The following is a 14622-nucleotide window of genomic DNA, read 5'->3' as shown; positions in this document are numbered from 1 at the left end:
AGAAAGGCAGGGCATCCTCTTTTTTTATGTGCTGGCGTTCCAAACAAAATTAATCAGTCTTTGGGGGGGGGGGGAGAGAAACGCCTTCCAGAATCCTTCACAAATTGTTTCCAGGTGGAGAAATGGGGCTGATGGGAGCTTCATCATAGATCAGAGGCCCTTTCCGGCTCTGTGCCCTAAGGACTCTTCAGGGAAGAGGGTTTCTCCTCTTGGTGATTTCTCCACAGCAGAGAAGCCCTTGGCATTGACCGTGGCTTGGCTTCTGGAGAAGCCCCTGGGGACAGCGTGCCCTCTTCCTTTCGGAGGCCTTCAGTGGGCTGGGAATGGAAGGAGAAGGAAGAAAGCCCAGGAGGCTGCAGACCAGGGAGTCACGCAAGAGCAGGCAGCTCCATCCCACACATGAAGGCCTTTTCCCTTGGAAAGAATGTGCGGAGCAAGTTCCATTTTATCCGATTGAATGAGGCAGAGGAGACAGAGAGAGAGGAGAGAAAGAAGAGAGAGGAGAGAAAGAAGTGAGAGAGAAGAGAGAGTGGAAAGAGAGAGAGAGAGAAGAGAGTGGAGAAAGGAGAGAGAGAGGAGAGAGAGAGGGAAAGAAGAGAGGAGAGGAGAGAGAAAGGAAAGAGAGAAGAGGAGAGAGTGAAAGGAGAGAAAGAGAGGGAGAAAGAAGAGAGGAGAGAGAAATGAGTGAGAGAAGAGGAGAGAGTGAGAGAGAGAGAGAGAAAAGGAGAGAGAGAGAAAGAGAGGAGAGAGAAAGAAGAGAGAGGAGAGAGAGGAGAGAGAGAGAAAGGAGTGAGAGAAGAAGAGAGAATGAGAGAGAAGAGAGACAGAAAGAAGAGAGAGGAGAGGGATAGAGAAAGGAGTGAGAGAAGAGGAGAGAAAGAGAGAGAGAGACAAAGAAGAGAGAGGAGAGAGAGAAAGGAGTGAGAGAAGAAGAGAGAATGAGAGAGAAGAGAGACAGAAAGAAGAGAGAGGAGAGGGATAGAGAAAGGAGTGAGAGAAGAGAGAATGAGAGAGAGAGACAAAGAAGAGAGAGGAGAGAGAGAAAGGAGTAAGAGAAGAAGAGAGAATGAGAGAGAGGAGAGAGACAGAAAGAAGAGAGAGGAGAGGGAGAGAGAAAGGAGTGAGAGAAGAGGAGAGAGAGAGGAGAGAAAGGAGAGAGAGAGAAAGAAGAGAGGAGAGAATGGAAAGGGAGGAGAGAGAGAAAGAAGAGAAAGAAGAGAGGAGAGGAGAGAAAAATGAGTGAGAGAAGAGGGGAGAGTGAGAGAGAGACAGAGAAGGAGAGAAAGGAGAGAGAGGAGAGAAAAGGAGAGAAGACTAAAATTGCAAACAAAGTAATGAAGCCAAAAGGTTTTCCCTTAACCCTTTGCCTGCCAGGCTCAGAAGGCCAAATGCCACGGAAGGCAGAAGCTGGTATGGCCTCTCTCTCTCTCTCTCTCTCTCTCTCTCTCTCTCTCTCTCTGCCTTTCCCCGGGCGATGCCTGCTGAAGCTTCTGCCTTTGAACGAGACCTGCTGGTTGAAACAGGGCTCCCTCCCTCCCTCCCTCCTTCCCTCCCTCCCTCCCTCCCTCCCTCCTTCCCTCCTTCCCTCCCTCCCTCCTTCCCTCCCTCCCTCCCTCCCTTTCCTTCTTGGCTACCCTAGGCACAAACGCTGCCACCTCTCCCAGAATCCTTTGCACCTCTCACAGGGGCTCCCCTCCTAATCCCCTTCCCCTGCAGAGAGAGAAAGTGAGGCCAGCCACTCCCCCCTCCTCCTGCTAAAGAGGTGGTCTGCCTGGGCCAAGGCAGGGATCCGGGGAGCTTCCCCTGGAAGCCTGGAGCCCCCCCCCCTTGCTTGGAGATCTTGGGAAAGGGGGGGGGTTCCCCTCCTTTCTATGGCAGGGCCACCATGCGGTCAGCAAGGGCAGAGGGGCTTCCTGGCAATGGGGGGGGGGATTGGGTGAAGGGCAAGGCAGCAAATGCCAAGCTGAGAGAATTGCGGGGGGGGAGGGGGAATGGCCAGAAGCTCCCATCCCCCCTCTCTCCATGAAACCCCTTAGTGGTGCATCGTCCTTGGAGGGGGGAGGAGGAGGTCTCTGGGGAGGGGTGGCTCAACTGGGCCACGGCTGGGATGCAAACTGTGTTAACCTCTGAGTAAACCCTGTGGGACTTCAGCGTTTCGTCTTCTTGCTTGCAGGGCTAACTTAAAAGAAAGTTTTACAATGTCGCACTGGCTGAAGAAGGTGTTCATCCCACCCCCCCCCCCACCCCCACATGTAACCATGAAAAACACACCCAGAGAGAGGGCAGAGAGCTTTTTCCCCCCACCCCCCCACCCCACCCCCTTTGAGTTTGGTCCTTTCTTGACTTTTCTGATCCTGGTTTGTTTATTTACTTTCTTTCTTTCTTTCCAATTCCCGCCCTTGCCAGAATCACTTCCGCTGAGAGCTTGTCTTTTGCATGGAACTTGTAGAAATCACATTTCATCCACTAGTTTTTGGAACTCCTTGTCAATGCGTTGGTTATTATTATTATTATTATTCTCCTCCTCCTCCTCCTGATCATCATCATTATTTTATGGAAAAGATAAAAAAAAAAAAAGAATTTGTGTATGTGACCGAAGCATGTAACCTTAAGATGTTGCATTCTAAAAACAGAAAAAAATCAAAATAAAGGCCTTTTTTCCCAAATAAGACGGTGTTTTTCAGACTGTTTAATACATGCATATGTATATATATATATATATTTCTCCCATTTGAGTTTCCACGCTCCCCACAAGCATTAATGGTCCTAATAACGGCGGCCTTCGCGGTGCACCCCGAAGGGAGCAGGAGCAGCCCAGTGCAGAGAGAGGAGGGGCTGGGCGGGTGGGGGCGGGGACTCTTGCGCGCAGAGCACTGAAACCAAGCTTATTTTAACCTTGCAGGCGATAAAAGCGAAAATGGAGGAGCTTAGGCCCTTGATCCCAGTCTTGGAGGAGTACAAAGCCGATGCCAAATTGGTTTTGCAGTTTAAAGAGGAGTTGCAGAACCTGACGTCGGTTCTAAACGAGCTCCAGGAGGAAATTGGCGCCTTTGACTACGAAGAGCTCCAGAGCAGAGTCTCAAATCTTGAAGAGAGGCTGCGGGCATGCATGCAGAAATTAGGTAGGAGACGCACCGGCCCCCGAGGGGCAGGGTGTCCTCACCCTCTGGGCTGTTCTGCTCCCACCGGGCACCCGGGCTGGCCAGAGACTGCAGGGATGGGCCCTCCCCCGCCTTCCTCACCCCACGACCCGCCCCACTCCGAACTCAGCCGGTGCCCTGCCACAGCAGAGTTCCCAGAGGGCCCCACTGCAAGCCTGCCAACGTGGGGTGGGGTGGGGGCAGAGGAAGTTGCCCCCGTGGCCCTTGGGGTTGAGTCCCGGTAAGGGAGAGGTCAGGGGGGACAAATGGGCAAGGCACATCAGAGAGGACAGACGGACGGACGGACAGACGGATGGATGGAAGATTCAGGGCCATTCTGCCACCCCAGGGCAACCTTGTGGGGGGACTTTTCAGAAGCACCATTGTGGCAGTAACCTCCAATTTGGAATGTGCATGGGGAAGGGAGGGGGGGGATGAGACACTGGTGATCAAAAGGGGTAGGAAAAACACGTGTGGTCCTCTTGAAACAGGAGATCTTGGGCTCCCTGCAAGCTCACACTCACCCTCTTTTAGCTGGCATGGGAAGGGTCCAGGTGTCACAAGCCAAGATTCCAAACCCAGCAAGTCCCGGAGTCTAAATACTGTTGCCAGCCCTGGTTTTTCTATCCTGCTGTTCTAAAACACCGTCAGCAGTAAATCTCCGGCTAACGTCTAAACAACAACAAAAACGAGGCTCCAAAGAGCTACCAGTGCGGGGGGGGGGGGGGGGGGGATGCAGAGATAAGATTAATACACCGGCTGCAAACATAAACACCAATCATTAAAACCACTGCCCTGCTGCCAACCTCAAGAAGCACCTGGTGAAGCCACCCTGACTTCTTGGGCGATGAAAATCCCCACGTTTTGGGGGTGACTGGGAGGCCTATTTAGTTATTGATCTACTGTACTTCTTTACATCTCATAGTTCCAAAGTGCCCTTCTTCCCCAGACTCTCTCAGATTCTCCATGATCCCACCTCCCCAGGAAACAGGATCACCGGCTGACTTGGGAATCTACTGCTTGGAAAGCCCTCGGTCCAACCGCCAGGGATCTGTTGGGAAAGTCAGGGCAACTTTCCCGAGTTGTGGGGCAGGGTCTGTGCCAGGACTAGCTGGCATATCTTTCTCGAGGGGTAATGTCCCGTTAAACGGATTAGGGGAGGGACAGAAATCAAGCGAGCTAAATGATCTCCTCCTGCATGGGATCTCCAGTTTCTGCTGGATATCACTGAGGTTGTGGGCCAGAACAGGAAAGCAGCACCTGTAGAGGTACAATGGGACCGAAGCCCAATCAGAACTAAGCCAAGTATTGCGAAGGTTTATGCCAGGTAAGTAGGGTAGGAGATGGCAGGCAATCTTTTCCCTTCCTGGCACTTTCTTGGAGGTGGGAAGCCCTTGTGAAGTGCAGTTTACATTTGTGGTTCAGCAGCCAAGCTCAATGTGACCCCTTGGGTCACAGTTTCAGAGAGGTTCCCTTATCAGGATTCTCGGTGGCAGAACTTCTAATGTACTCAAAAAGTTCTTTTAAAATTCAGAGAGAGCGTATCTGCCTTGAAAGGACCCCCGTTGAACCTAATAGCACAGAGAAACACCTGAAGTGGGACCACAGGAAACGTTATACAACATTTTGTATTATGCCATCAAATGCTAAAATGGTAAAATTATAATCGTTTAAAATTCACAGCAGTTTTAGAATGTTGGCCAAATTTCTATTCCACCAAAGTCATCAGTCCCAGATAGCTATCCCATTTGAGATACATTGGTTCAAAAGGTTTTGCCCATTTAAAGGTTACAGATACAAAAGAATGACAGAGAATAACAGAGTTGGAAGGGACCCTGGAGGTCTTCTAGTCCAACCCTCTGCTCAAGCAGAAAACCCTACACCATTTCAGACAAGCAGTTGTCCAATCCCTTCTTAACAATCTCCAGTGTTGGAGTTTTACATCGATTGCTTGTTAAAGATAAAGTTAAAAATCAGAACAGGATTCCACAAATGTTTATAGATCTTGCTGATACCAGAGGAGGGAATAAATATCTCTTACCACAACCCCCAGATTGGTTCCAGAGAGCTGCCATTCCACTCCTCTTTCAAGACTGGATAGCCCCGAAATGAATCATAGAATCATAGCCCATCGGAGTTGGAAGGGACTTGGAGGTCTTCTAATCCATGGATGGCAACTTATTATATTATGTACCAACGTTCACCTACCTATTCCCACTGAAAGCATCCTTTCTTGGACTGTTGCTCTAACAGCAATCCATAATTGATGGAGCCCATTTTTCTCAAGGATGGGGATAAACAGAAACATCTCAAAACCATGATGGGTCTTTGTCAACTCATCTGAGACCCAAGGAACTTACAATTATTATTTATTTATTGGAGGAGACACTCCTGATAAGATAGAAGGATGGAGAAGTTCTTTTAATCTGAAAGCAGAGACCATAATAACTATTGGTCACTTCTCAATGCGGTAGCTTTTAGCAAATTGTAATTAGATGCCCGACAGGTACCTATATGATTGTGAATTGGGCCTTATATATTTCTGAGTCTTCAGAAATAGGATGCAGTTCTTCCTAATTGCTACAAGGCTGAATTCAGCTATCAAATCCTAATGTCTAAGACCAAATACATTAATAAATTCAGCTTTCTGCTCCTTATTGTGCATGGGGTGATGTCATACCAAAAGATGTCATACATCCCAACAGATGTGTGAAAGCATCTCTCTTTGCGCATGGCTGCTGAGATGGAACCCGGTCCCCTTGTGAAGGGGACACGCAGGAGAGATTTCCTTGCGAGCTGGTGGCTTCCATTGAAGGAAGCATTTAAAATCATATTTGAAATCTATAAAGTATATGAGCTTTCCCTATGAAGTTCGAAATGAACTTGCTCTCAAGAAGTGGCGAGTTTCACTTTCAAGGGAGGCCTTCAGACCGAGGCTGGGTGCTCTTCTGCCCTCCATCTCTAGCATTTGGCGATGCTAATCTTTGGTGAAGGACACACTTTGGGCAAGGATCTTGTTTATGGAGCGTGGAGGTCTTGCACCTGTTTGGAAGGAGGCACCAAAGACAGGTCTCGCCTTGTGTTGCAGCTTCTTCTATCCAGCCTCCTCTCTTCCGAAGGGACTATTCAGTCCCAGGGAAGGCAGCCGGAAGGGCTTCTCCCCAGGGCCTTTTCCTGACCAGAAAGCAGAGGCAGCTAAAGAATCCACAAAGGGGTTGAGAACAAAATGAACCGTTGTAATTCTAGGACCACCTGTAGGTTCCAATATTGGATAGGCTCCTACAAAGAGAAGAAGGTCAACCTATTTTCCAAAGCACCAGAAGGGAAGGCAAGAAACAATGGATGGAATCTAACCAAGGAGAGACCCAAAGGTGTCCTTTTTCCCCCCCAAGAGGCAACTGGACTTTCTGGGTTTTGTTTGAAAATGTTTCGCTTCTCATCCCAGAAGCTTCTTCAGCTCTGACTGGATGGTGGAGAATAGAAGGATTTATACTCCTTGCAGACAGCTGGTCATTTGCATCCTTTTAGAGGGTCCTTGAGGCCACTTGGAGGTTTCTCTGTGTCAAAATACAGTTGCCTCTTGGGGGAGAAAAACACCATTGGGACAACCTATGACCTGGATGACAGAGAATCTCCACAGACATTGAATGAAGGAGAGAAGCAAAATTAAGGAGAAACAGTGAGGGCAATTAACCAGGGGAATGTCTTGCCTTCAGAGGTTGTGGGTGCTTCATCACTGGAGGCTTTTAGGAAGAGACTGGACTGCCACTTGTCTGAAATAGTATAGGGTCTCCTGCTCAAACAATGGGCTGGACTAGAAGACCTCCAAGTTCTCTTTCAACTCTGTTATTCTGCACTGATTCGCCTCTATTCCATGGCAAGCAGCAGCAGTCCTGGATTTGTTTCTTCCCTATACAAGGAGGCAGCTATTTTCCTCTATCAATGGGTTCGCTGTGCACACCAAGAGTTCCTCAACAGCACACCCTACAACTATGCAATCTCCCCTCCCCCCCATGCACTTCTTTCGGCATCTCAGCCATTTTCTCTGGCTAGCTAAGAATACTCTGAACTCAAAACTACCATCCAAAGAAATGGGAAAGCGTCGCAGATCTGATTTAGAAAACGCCAGAAGCCTCTTTCCCGGGACAAGACAATCTGCACATTTTTGGCCCAGGATGACGCAGGCCATAAGGTGGGGGTGGGGTGGGGAGGGAATTGCAGGACTTTCTTACTATTGTTGTGTTCCACTATCTTGCAGCTTGTGGGAAATTGACTGCAATAAGCGATCCCATCACCGTAAAGACCTCCGGCTCAAGGTTCGGCTCCTGGATGACGGACCCCTTGGCTCCCGAGGGTGAAAGCAAGGTAGGGTCGTTTCCTCCTGCCTGCCTTAGATGCTGTGAGCAGAGCAGCAAGTCTTCTGACCCAGGCTTCCTTTCAGAGGAATATTTATCCACACGAACCTTATCTCTCTTGGAGCGCTGCCAGAGAACTAGTTTCCAAATGCAGGGCAAGGCAACGCTTGGCCCAGAGTCTCTTATAGCCACAAACAGAACTTTCCACTCTTGAAATGATGGAAGGAAGGAATTGTTTCTTGCAAAAGCCCCCTCCCCATTCGCTCCTCTTTTGTTTCCTCTGGGAGGGGCCAATCACCTCCAAGGTGTGGCTTTACTCCCAAGCTGACCCTGCTTTCTTAGTTGTTCTTGTCTTCTGGCAGTTCTGCGCATGCGCACCCTGGGAACAGGCTCCAGCTGTTCCTCCGCCTCACTGCTGTCTAGCTCCCTCTCTGCCTCCGACGCAGAGCCCTCGTCTGAGCTTTCCTCAGCCCCCAGGACTGGCCCATGTTCCTCCCCAACCTCCTCACTGTCCACAACAGTAAGGCTTGGACAAGAATATTGTTCCCAAGGAGAGAAGCTACATTGTCCAAACCCACTGGGAATGCTGCTGCCCTTGGTCATTCACACTGACCCACCTTGGCTTGAAGGACAGGCTAGCAGCAAGCCTTTAAGTGGGGGGGGGGGGACAGAGGACAGAGGCCTTCCTTGTCTCGTCCCCTCCTCGCTGGAGGCACAGTTCAGATGATGGGACTGGCAGCCGCGATGCTCGCCTCCAGGGTGGGGCCGTATTGTTCTGCCTGTTTCCAGCTAATTCTGGTTCACCTTTTCATCAAAAGGTGGCAGACAAAAGACGGAGGACCAGGTGGAGACAGCAGTGCTGAGCTCTTTGCCCCAGTCCTCTCATTTAATCGACCTTTAATTATTTATTTATTTATTTATTTATCAGTATTTCTAGACCGCCCCCTCTCCCCGAAGGGACTCGGGGCGGTGTACAGGTGTGTCATTAAAACGAATACAAAAGACGAATATCCCATACCCTTAAAAACGAATTAAACCTCATACAACTGTACAAAAAGTAAAAGTTAAAAATTAAATTGAAAACAACTAAAAACATACCCCTAGACAATTTAAAAAATGCAGACTTGAGGAACTAAAATTGGGAATTAGGAAATTAGGCCAGGCCGGCTAGATTGAACAGGTGGGTCTTTAATTTCTTACGGAAGGAGCGGAGGTCGGTGGTAGTCCTGATATCTGGAGGTCATTCCAGAGGGTCGGGCCCATCACAGAGAAGGCCCTACTCCTGGGCGTCGCCCGCTGGCATTGCCTAGTGGACGGCACCCGGAGGAGTCCCTCTCTGTGAGAGCGAATCGGCCGAAGGGATGTATGGGGCAGGATACGATCCTGCAAATATCGAAGGAATGAATTTAATTATCTCCGTAAGTTCTGATGCGTTCTGATGCGTTAAGAGTCCTCGAGAGAGAGAGCGGATCCCTTTTCTCTTATTGGTAAACCGGCACAACTCCGCTCTTTCATGAAGCCGGTGGGTTCTCTGTGGAGCCACGGCCCATTTTGCTCTGCCACAGAAAGAGCAAAGGGCTTTGCAGAACACCAGAGGCCCATCCACGATGGATGTCCTCATTTCGCCCACCTCGCAAGGATGGAAGGCTGAGTCAACGTTGAGCTGGTTGGGATCGATCTCCTGGCAGTGAGCAGAGTTAGCCTGCAATACTGCCTTCTAACCACTGCGCACCATGTTAGGAAGGAAGGAAGGAAGGAAGGAAGGAAGGAAGGAGGGAGGGAAAGAAGAAGGAAAGCAAGCAAACAGTAGCCATAGCCCTTAGACTTATATACCACTTCAAAGCGCTTTCCAGCCTCTCTAAATGCTTTACAGCAGGGGTGTCCAAACTTGGGAACTTTAAGACTTGTGGACTTCAACTCCCAGAATTCCCCTGGCTGGGGAATTCTGGGAGTTGAAGTCCACAAGTCTTAAAGTTCCCAAGTTTGGACACCACTGCTTTACAGAGGCAGCCTCTTGCCCCCAACAATCTGGATCCTAATTGAACCACCTGGCAAGGACGGAAGGCGGAGTCAACCTTGAGCCTGGTGAGAACTGAACTGCCAAATTGCAGGCAGCTGGCAGTCAGCAGAAGGAGCCTGCAGTACTGCACTCTGACCACTGACTCATTACCCGTATTCTTCATAGAAATTATGGGTAACTTTGAGAGAAATGGAGCTGGTTGACACTATTAAATCTGTCATATAATGTGATATGTCTCAGGCGGCCTTTCAAAAGCCTAGATGTGATCCATGTATTTATCCATTGGCGCCACGCTCAGTGTGTGTTGGATGTTAAACTTCACCCCTGGTGAAATCACACGGTGACTAAAGCAGATGGGAATTGTAGTCCCACGGTTGGAGGGCACCAGATTAGAGAAAGCTCGGCTGCTGACTTTTGACAGCAGAACCGTTAGGTGGATTGATATCTTTTTTAATGCTCTTTGCTTCTCTGTCTTCTGCTGCTCTTCCCTAGGTCTGGTACATGGACAGTTATCACAACAACCGATTTGTCCGCGAGTACAAATCCATGTCGGATTTCATGAACACAGATAACTTCACCTCTCACCGCCTTCCGCACCCGTGGTCCGGCACTGGCCAAGTGGTCTACAACGGCTCGATTTATTTCAACAAATACCAAAGCCACATCATCATCAGGTTCGACTTGAAAACGGAGACCATCCTTAAAACCCGTAGTTTGGACTACGCCGGCTACAACAACGTCTACCATTACGCCTGGGGAGGCCATTCAGACATCGACCTCATGGTGGACGAGAACGGGCTGTGGGCCGTCTACGCCACCAACCAAAATGCGGGGAACATTGTGATCAGCAAGCTGGACCCCAACACTTTGCAAAGCCTTCAGACCTGGAACACAAGTTACCCCAAGCGCAGCGCCGGCGAAGGTTTCATCATCTGTGGCACGCTTTATGTCACCAACGGCTACTCGGGAGGGACCAAGGTGACCTACGCTTACCAGACCAACAGCTCCACTTACGAGTACATAGACATCCCGTTCCTAAACAAGTACTCACACATTTCCATGCTGGACTATAACCCTAAGGACCGAGCCCTTTACGCCTGGAACAATGGCCACCAAATACTTTACAACGTCACCCTTTTCCACGTCATCAGATCTGACGAGTTGTAGTCCTTTTTTGGGGGGGGGGTGCGGCGATGGGACTGAAGGTCTTCGTGCACGGCAAACCCCAAGAGCCGACGGCTGTCAGGGACATGTATTTTAAAACGATCGAAAGGGGAGTTTCACACCGGAGCAGCTGCCAGACTGGAAACAGAGAGGAGGAGACCTGAGTTAAAACTGCAAGATGAGAACTTAACCCCTCACATGTCAAACTACTATTATCAAACAACAGGAATAATAATAATAATAATAAAACACGCTACTCATTTGCAGCTGGAACTGCACTTGAAAAATACTTTCCAGCCACTTTTTCAGGGTGGGGCCAGGGTGGTTGTCCCCCCCATTTATGTTCCAATAGCAGAGCTGTAGTTACAGAGTGCGATGGAAGGCAATGACTGTTGGACATTCATTAGGGGTTAACTGGGCTTCTTGTTTTCCCTCTTTTCTTTTCTTTTTTCTTTTGCCTTTGTTTTCTTCATGATGTGTTGCATGGACCCTTCCCTACATCACAAAGAGCAGCGATGAATGGGGGTTGTTTGACAGCGTACAGTTGATTCACACTAGCAGAGTTTGATTCTTTTTTTTAAAATGAAAAGAGAGTTGTGTGTAAAGATTGTATAACCATTACAGCTAGCAACTCATCCCTCCCTCTCTCTCTCCCCCTCTCCCTCTCTCCCGCCCTCCCCCTCTCCTTCTTTCTCTCCCTCCCTCCTTCCCTCCACCCCCCTCTCTCCCTCTCTCCCTCTCTCTTTCTCTCCTTTTTCTGTGCTTTATGTCCCCTTTAGACGAACTGTTCTGAGATCCAAAGTAGCTAATGGAACTGTGTCTTTAGTAGCTATAAAATACAAAAAAAAAAAAGTAAAAAAAAAGTTATGTACTATTGACAAGATGTTGTACCCAAATATTTGTTTGAACATGTATCCAACCAATAACTTGTACCCTAAATGTCTGTTAATTAACCAGAGGTGGAAAACTTTATATGTCCAAGTTTATGCAATGAATGTTGTAAATGCAAACAACGTCATTTGAATTAATAAATGAAAGTTTCATATCTTAAGAAAAGTCCGGTGTTTTATGTCACAGATGAGCAACGAATGTCTGGAAGGAGATTCAGAAGCAACACAAATTTTACAAATAGACAAGCTTTTACTTTCCTCCAAATTCGATGAATATTTGAACTTTCCCTGTGTATAACGGTGTAAGCATAACGGACACAATCTGTATCTTTGGGGGTTTTGTACAAGGGCCTTCCTTGCATTGCAGATGACTAAATATTTCTATGCTGCATCTTTCAAATCGCAGTGCCCTTTGAAATGTTGCAAAATAATAAATATGGTTTGCTCTCAGATAAGAAGACTCCAATCTAATCAAAATGAGAAGTTTTCCTGAAGGGATTTGAGGGCAACCGTGAAATCCCAGCCCCATTGCTAACATTTTGGCCGGGGGGAGGGGGGACACTCGGGGTATGCCAGCCCAGCTGCTGATGCTTTGCCCCTTTGGGGGCACTGTGGTCATATACAGGAGGCCAAAGCTGGTTACAAATGACTAAAAATTATTAACAGTTTTCTTTAAAAAGAGTAACTAAATGGATCCCTTAAGCATTTGAAGGGGGGGGGGGCTTAACATTTTATAGTTTTTTAAAATCCAACTGCCATAGTTCAGAAAAAGTGGGGGGAAATTAAAGGTGCGTAAAAGATGTTGGCTGCATAGCGCCAAACTCTTAGACTTATATACCGCTTTATAGTGCTTTACAGCCCTCTCTAAGCAGTTTGCAGAGTCAGCCTAAGCCCCCCCCCCTCCAACAATCTGGGTCCTCATTTAACTGACCTGACCTGAAGGACAGAAGGTGGAGTCAGTCTTGAGCCGGTCAGGATCAAACTATGGGTAGTGAGCAGAGAGTTAGCTTGCAATACTACATTCTAATCACTGAGCCTCCATGGCTTTAACTAGAGATAGATGAGAGAGAGAGGGAGGGAGGGAGATGATAGATAGATTAGATTAGATTAGATAGATAGATAGATAGATAGATAGATGATAGATAGATAGATAGATAGATAGATAGATAGATAGATAGATAGATAGATAGATGATGATAGATAGATAGATAGATAGATAGAGATAGATAATAGATAGATAAGATAGATAGATAGATAGATAGATAGATAGATAGATAGAGATAGATAATAGATAGATGATAGATGATAGATAGATAGATAGATAGATAGATAGATAGATAGATAGATAGATAGATAGATAGATAGATAGATATAGGTAGATGAGAGATGATAGATGATGGATGATAGATAGATAGATAGATAGATAGATAGATAGATAGATAGATAGATAGATAGATAATAAGATATAGATAGATGAGAGAGAGATGATGATAGATGATGGATGGATGGATAGATGAGAGACAGATGATAGAAAGATAGAGGAGAGATGAGAGGAGAGAGAGATGATGGATAGATATAGATGAGATAGATGAGAGAGAGATGATGATAGATTGAGATATAGATAGATGATAGATAGATAGATAGATAGATAGATAGATAGATAGATAGATAGATGATAGATAGACAGACAGACAGACAGACAGACAGACAGACAGAGAGATAATAAGATAGATATATGGCTTGAAACGGAGATGAGCACCGCCCCCTAGAGTCGGGAACGACTAGCACAGATGTGCGAGGGGAACCTTTACCTTTACCTAACAAAAGCTATGTTGGATTATCAAGTAGGTGTCATGACTAAAATGTCCATACAGGTTTTTTTTTAACTAAAAAGCAAAGAATTGTTCCGCTAGAAATAATTTAATTAGCAGCTCTCATTATTACTCTACAATAATGAACACGTAACGCAATTCCCTCCAGCTGGTCAGCTGCTGTCGAAGCCTGGAAGAGTTACAGGCTTCACACATCTGTCAACTGGCATCAAACCACTCTTCCTTGATCCCTTTTAGCTCCAAGGATCCCATTTAGCTGCTGTGAAGGCAAGTGCACCAATGGGGTGATTGGAACTTACTGACCCAGGGACAACAAGACAAACAATCTCCTTAGGTCAAGGCAATTGGGAGAACACCGTCTTGTCTTTGGGTAAGGACATGACTGCTCTGAAGAAGGTCAGGTCTCCTGGTTTCCTCTCCAGGGTACTGAAGGTGCTGGCAGATATAAGCTCAGAACCACGGATCAAAACCTTTCCTGAACCATGGGGGAACTGCCAGAGGACTGGGAAAGAGCTAATGTTATTTCAATCTTCAAGAAGGGGGGGGGGAGTGGATCCAGAAAACTATAGACCAATCAGCTTGACAGCAATATCTGAGAGAATCCTGGAAAAGATAAGGCATGGAATGGAATGGAATAGGGATATGGAGTGGAGTGGAGTGGAGTGGAGTAGAGTAGAGTAGAGTAGAGTAGAGTAGAGTAGAGTAGAGTAGAGTAGAGTAGAGTAGAGTAGAGTAGAATTGGAATTGGAATTGGAATTGGTTTAGATTTAGAAATAGAATTAGAACAGAACAGAACAGAACAGGATAGGATAGGATAGAATAGAATAGAATTCTTTATTGGCCGACTGTGATTGGACACACAAGGAATTTGTCTTTGCTGCCTAAACTCTCAGTGTACATAAAAGATATGTGATAAACCATCATCATAGTCATAAATACATTCGTCATGAGTCATAAGATACCAACACTTAGTGATAGTCATAGGATACTAAATAAGCAATCAAAATCAGACTAGGAAACTAAACAATTTAAATCATAAAGATGCAAGCAACACGTTTATAGTCATAAATAAAAAAAGGAGATAGGTAATAGGAAGGATGAGAAGAATAATAGTAATACAGTCTTAGTAAATAGTTTGACAGTGTTGTGGGAATTAGTTGCTATGAGAGTGATGGCATGCAGGAAAAAAAGGTCCTTGTGTCTAGTTGTTCTGGTGTGCAA

General features: G+C 46.9%; 1 protein-coding gene across 2 annotated transcripts in view; it reads left to right on the top strand.

Moving 5' to 3' along the window:
• The window catches only part of OLFM1 (olfactomedin 1), a 70918-nt gene extending 59175 nt beyond the window's left edge, over nt 1-11743 (top strand). The window contains exons 4-6 of one of the 2 annotated variants that reach the window (XM_081967492.1): nt 2903-3122; nt 7399-7505; nt 10008-11743. In XM_081967492.1, the coding sequence (XP_081823618.1) occupies nt 2903-3122; nt 7399-7505; nt 10008-10682 (1002 nt within the window). In that variant the 3' untranslated portion in view covers nt 10683-11743. The remainder of the gene's footprint in view (nt 1-2902; nt 3123-7398; nt 7506-10007) is intronic. The other variant, XM_081967491.1, reaches the window with a different exon arrangement.
• Nucleotides 11744-14622: the final 2879 nt, after the last annotated feature.

This window comes from Natrix helvetica (genome assembly GCF_964273705.1).
Source record: "Natrix helvetica genome assembly, chromosome: 15".
In the NCBI taxonomy this organism is placed as follows: domain Eukaryota; kingdom Metazoa; phylum Chordata; class Lepidosauria; order Squamata; family Natricidae; genus Natrix; species Natrix helvetica.
Note: the sequence above shows the minus strand (reverse complement) of the source record. Positions and strands in the feature narration are given on the sequence as shown.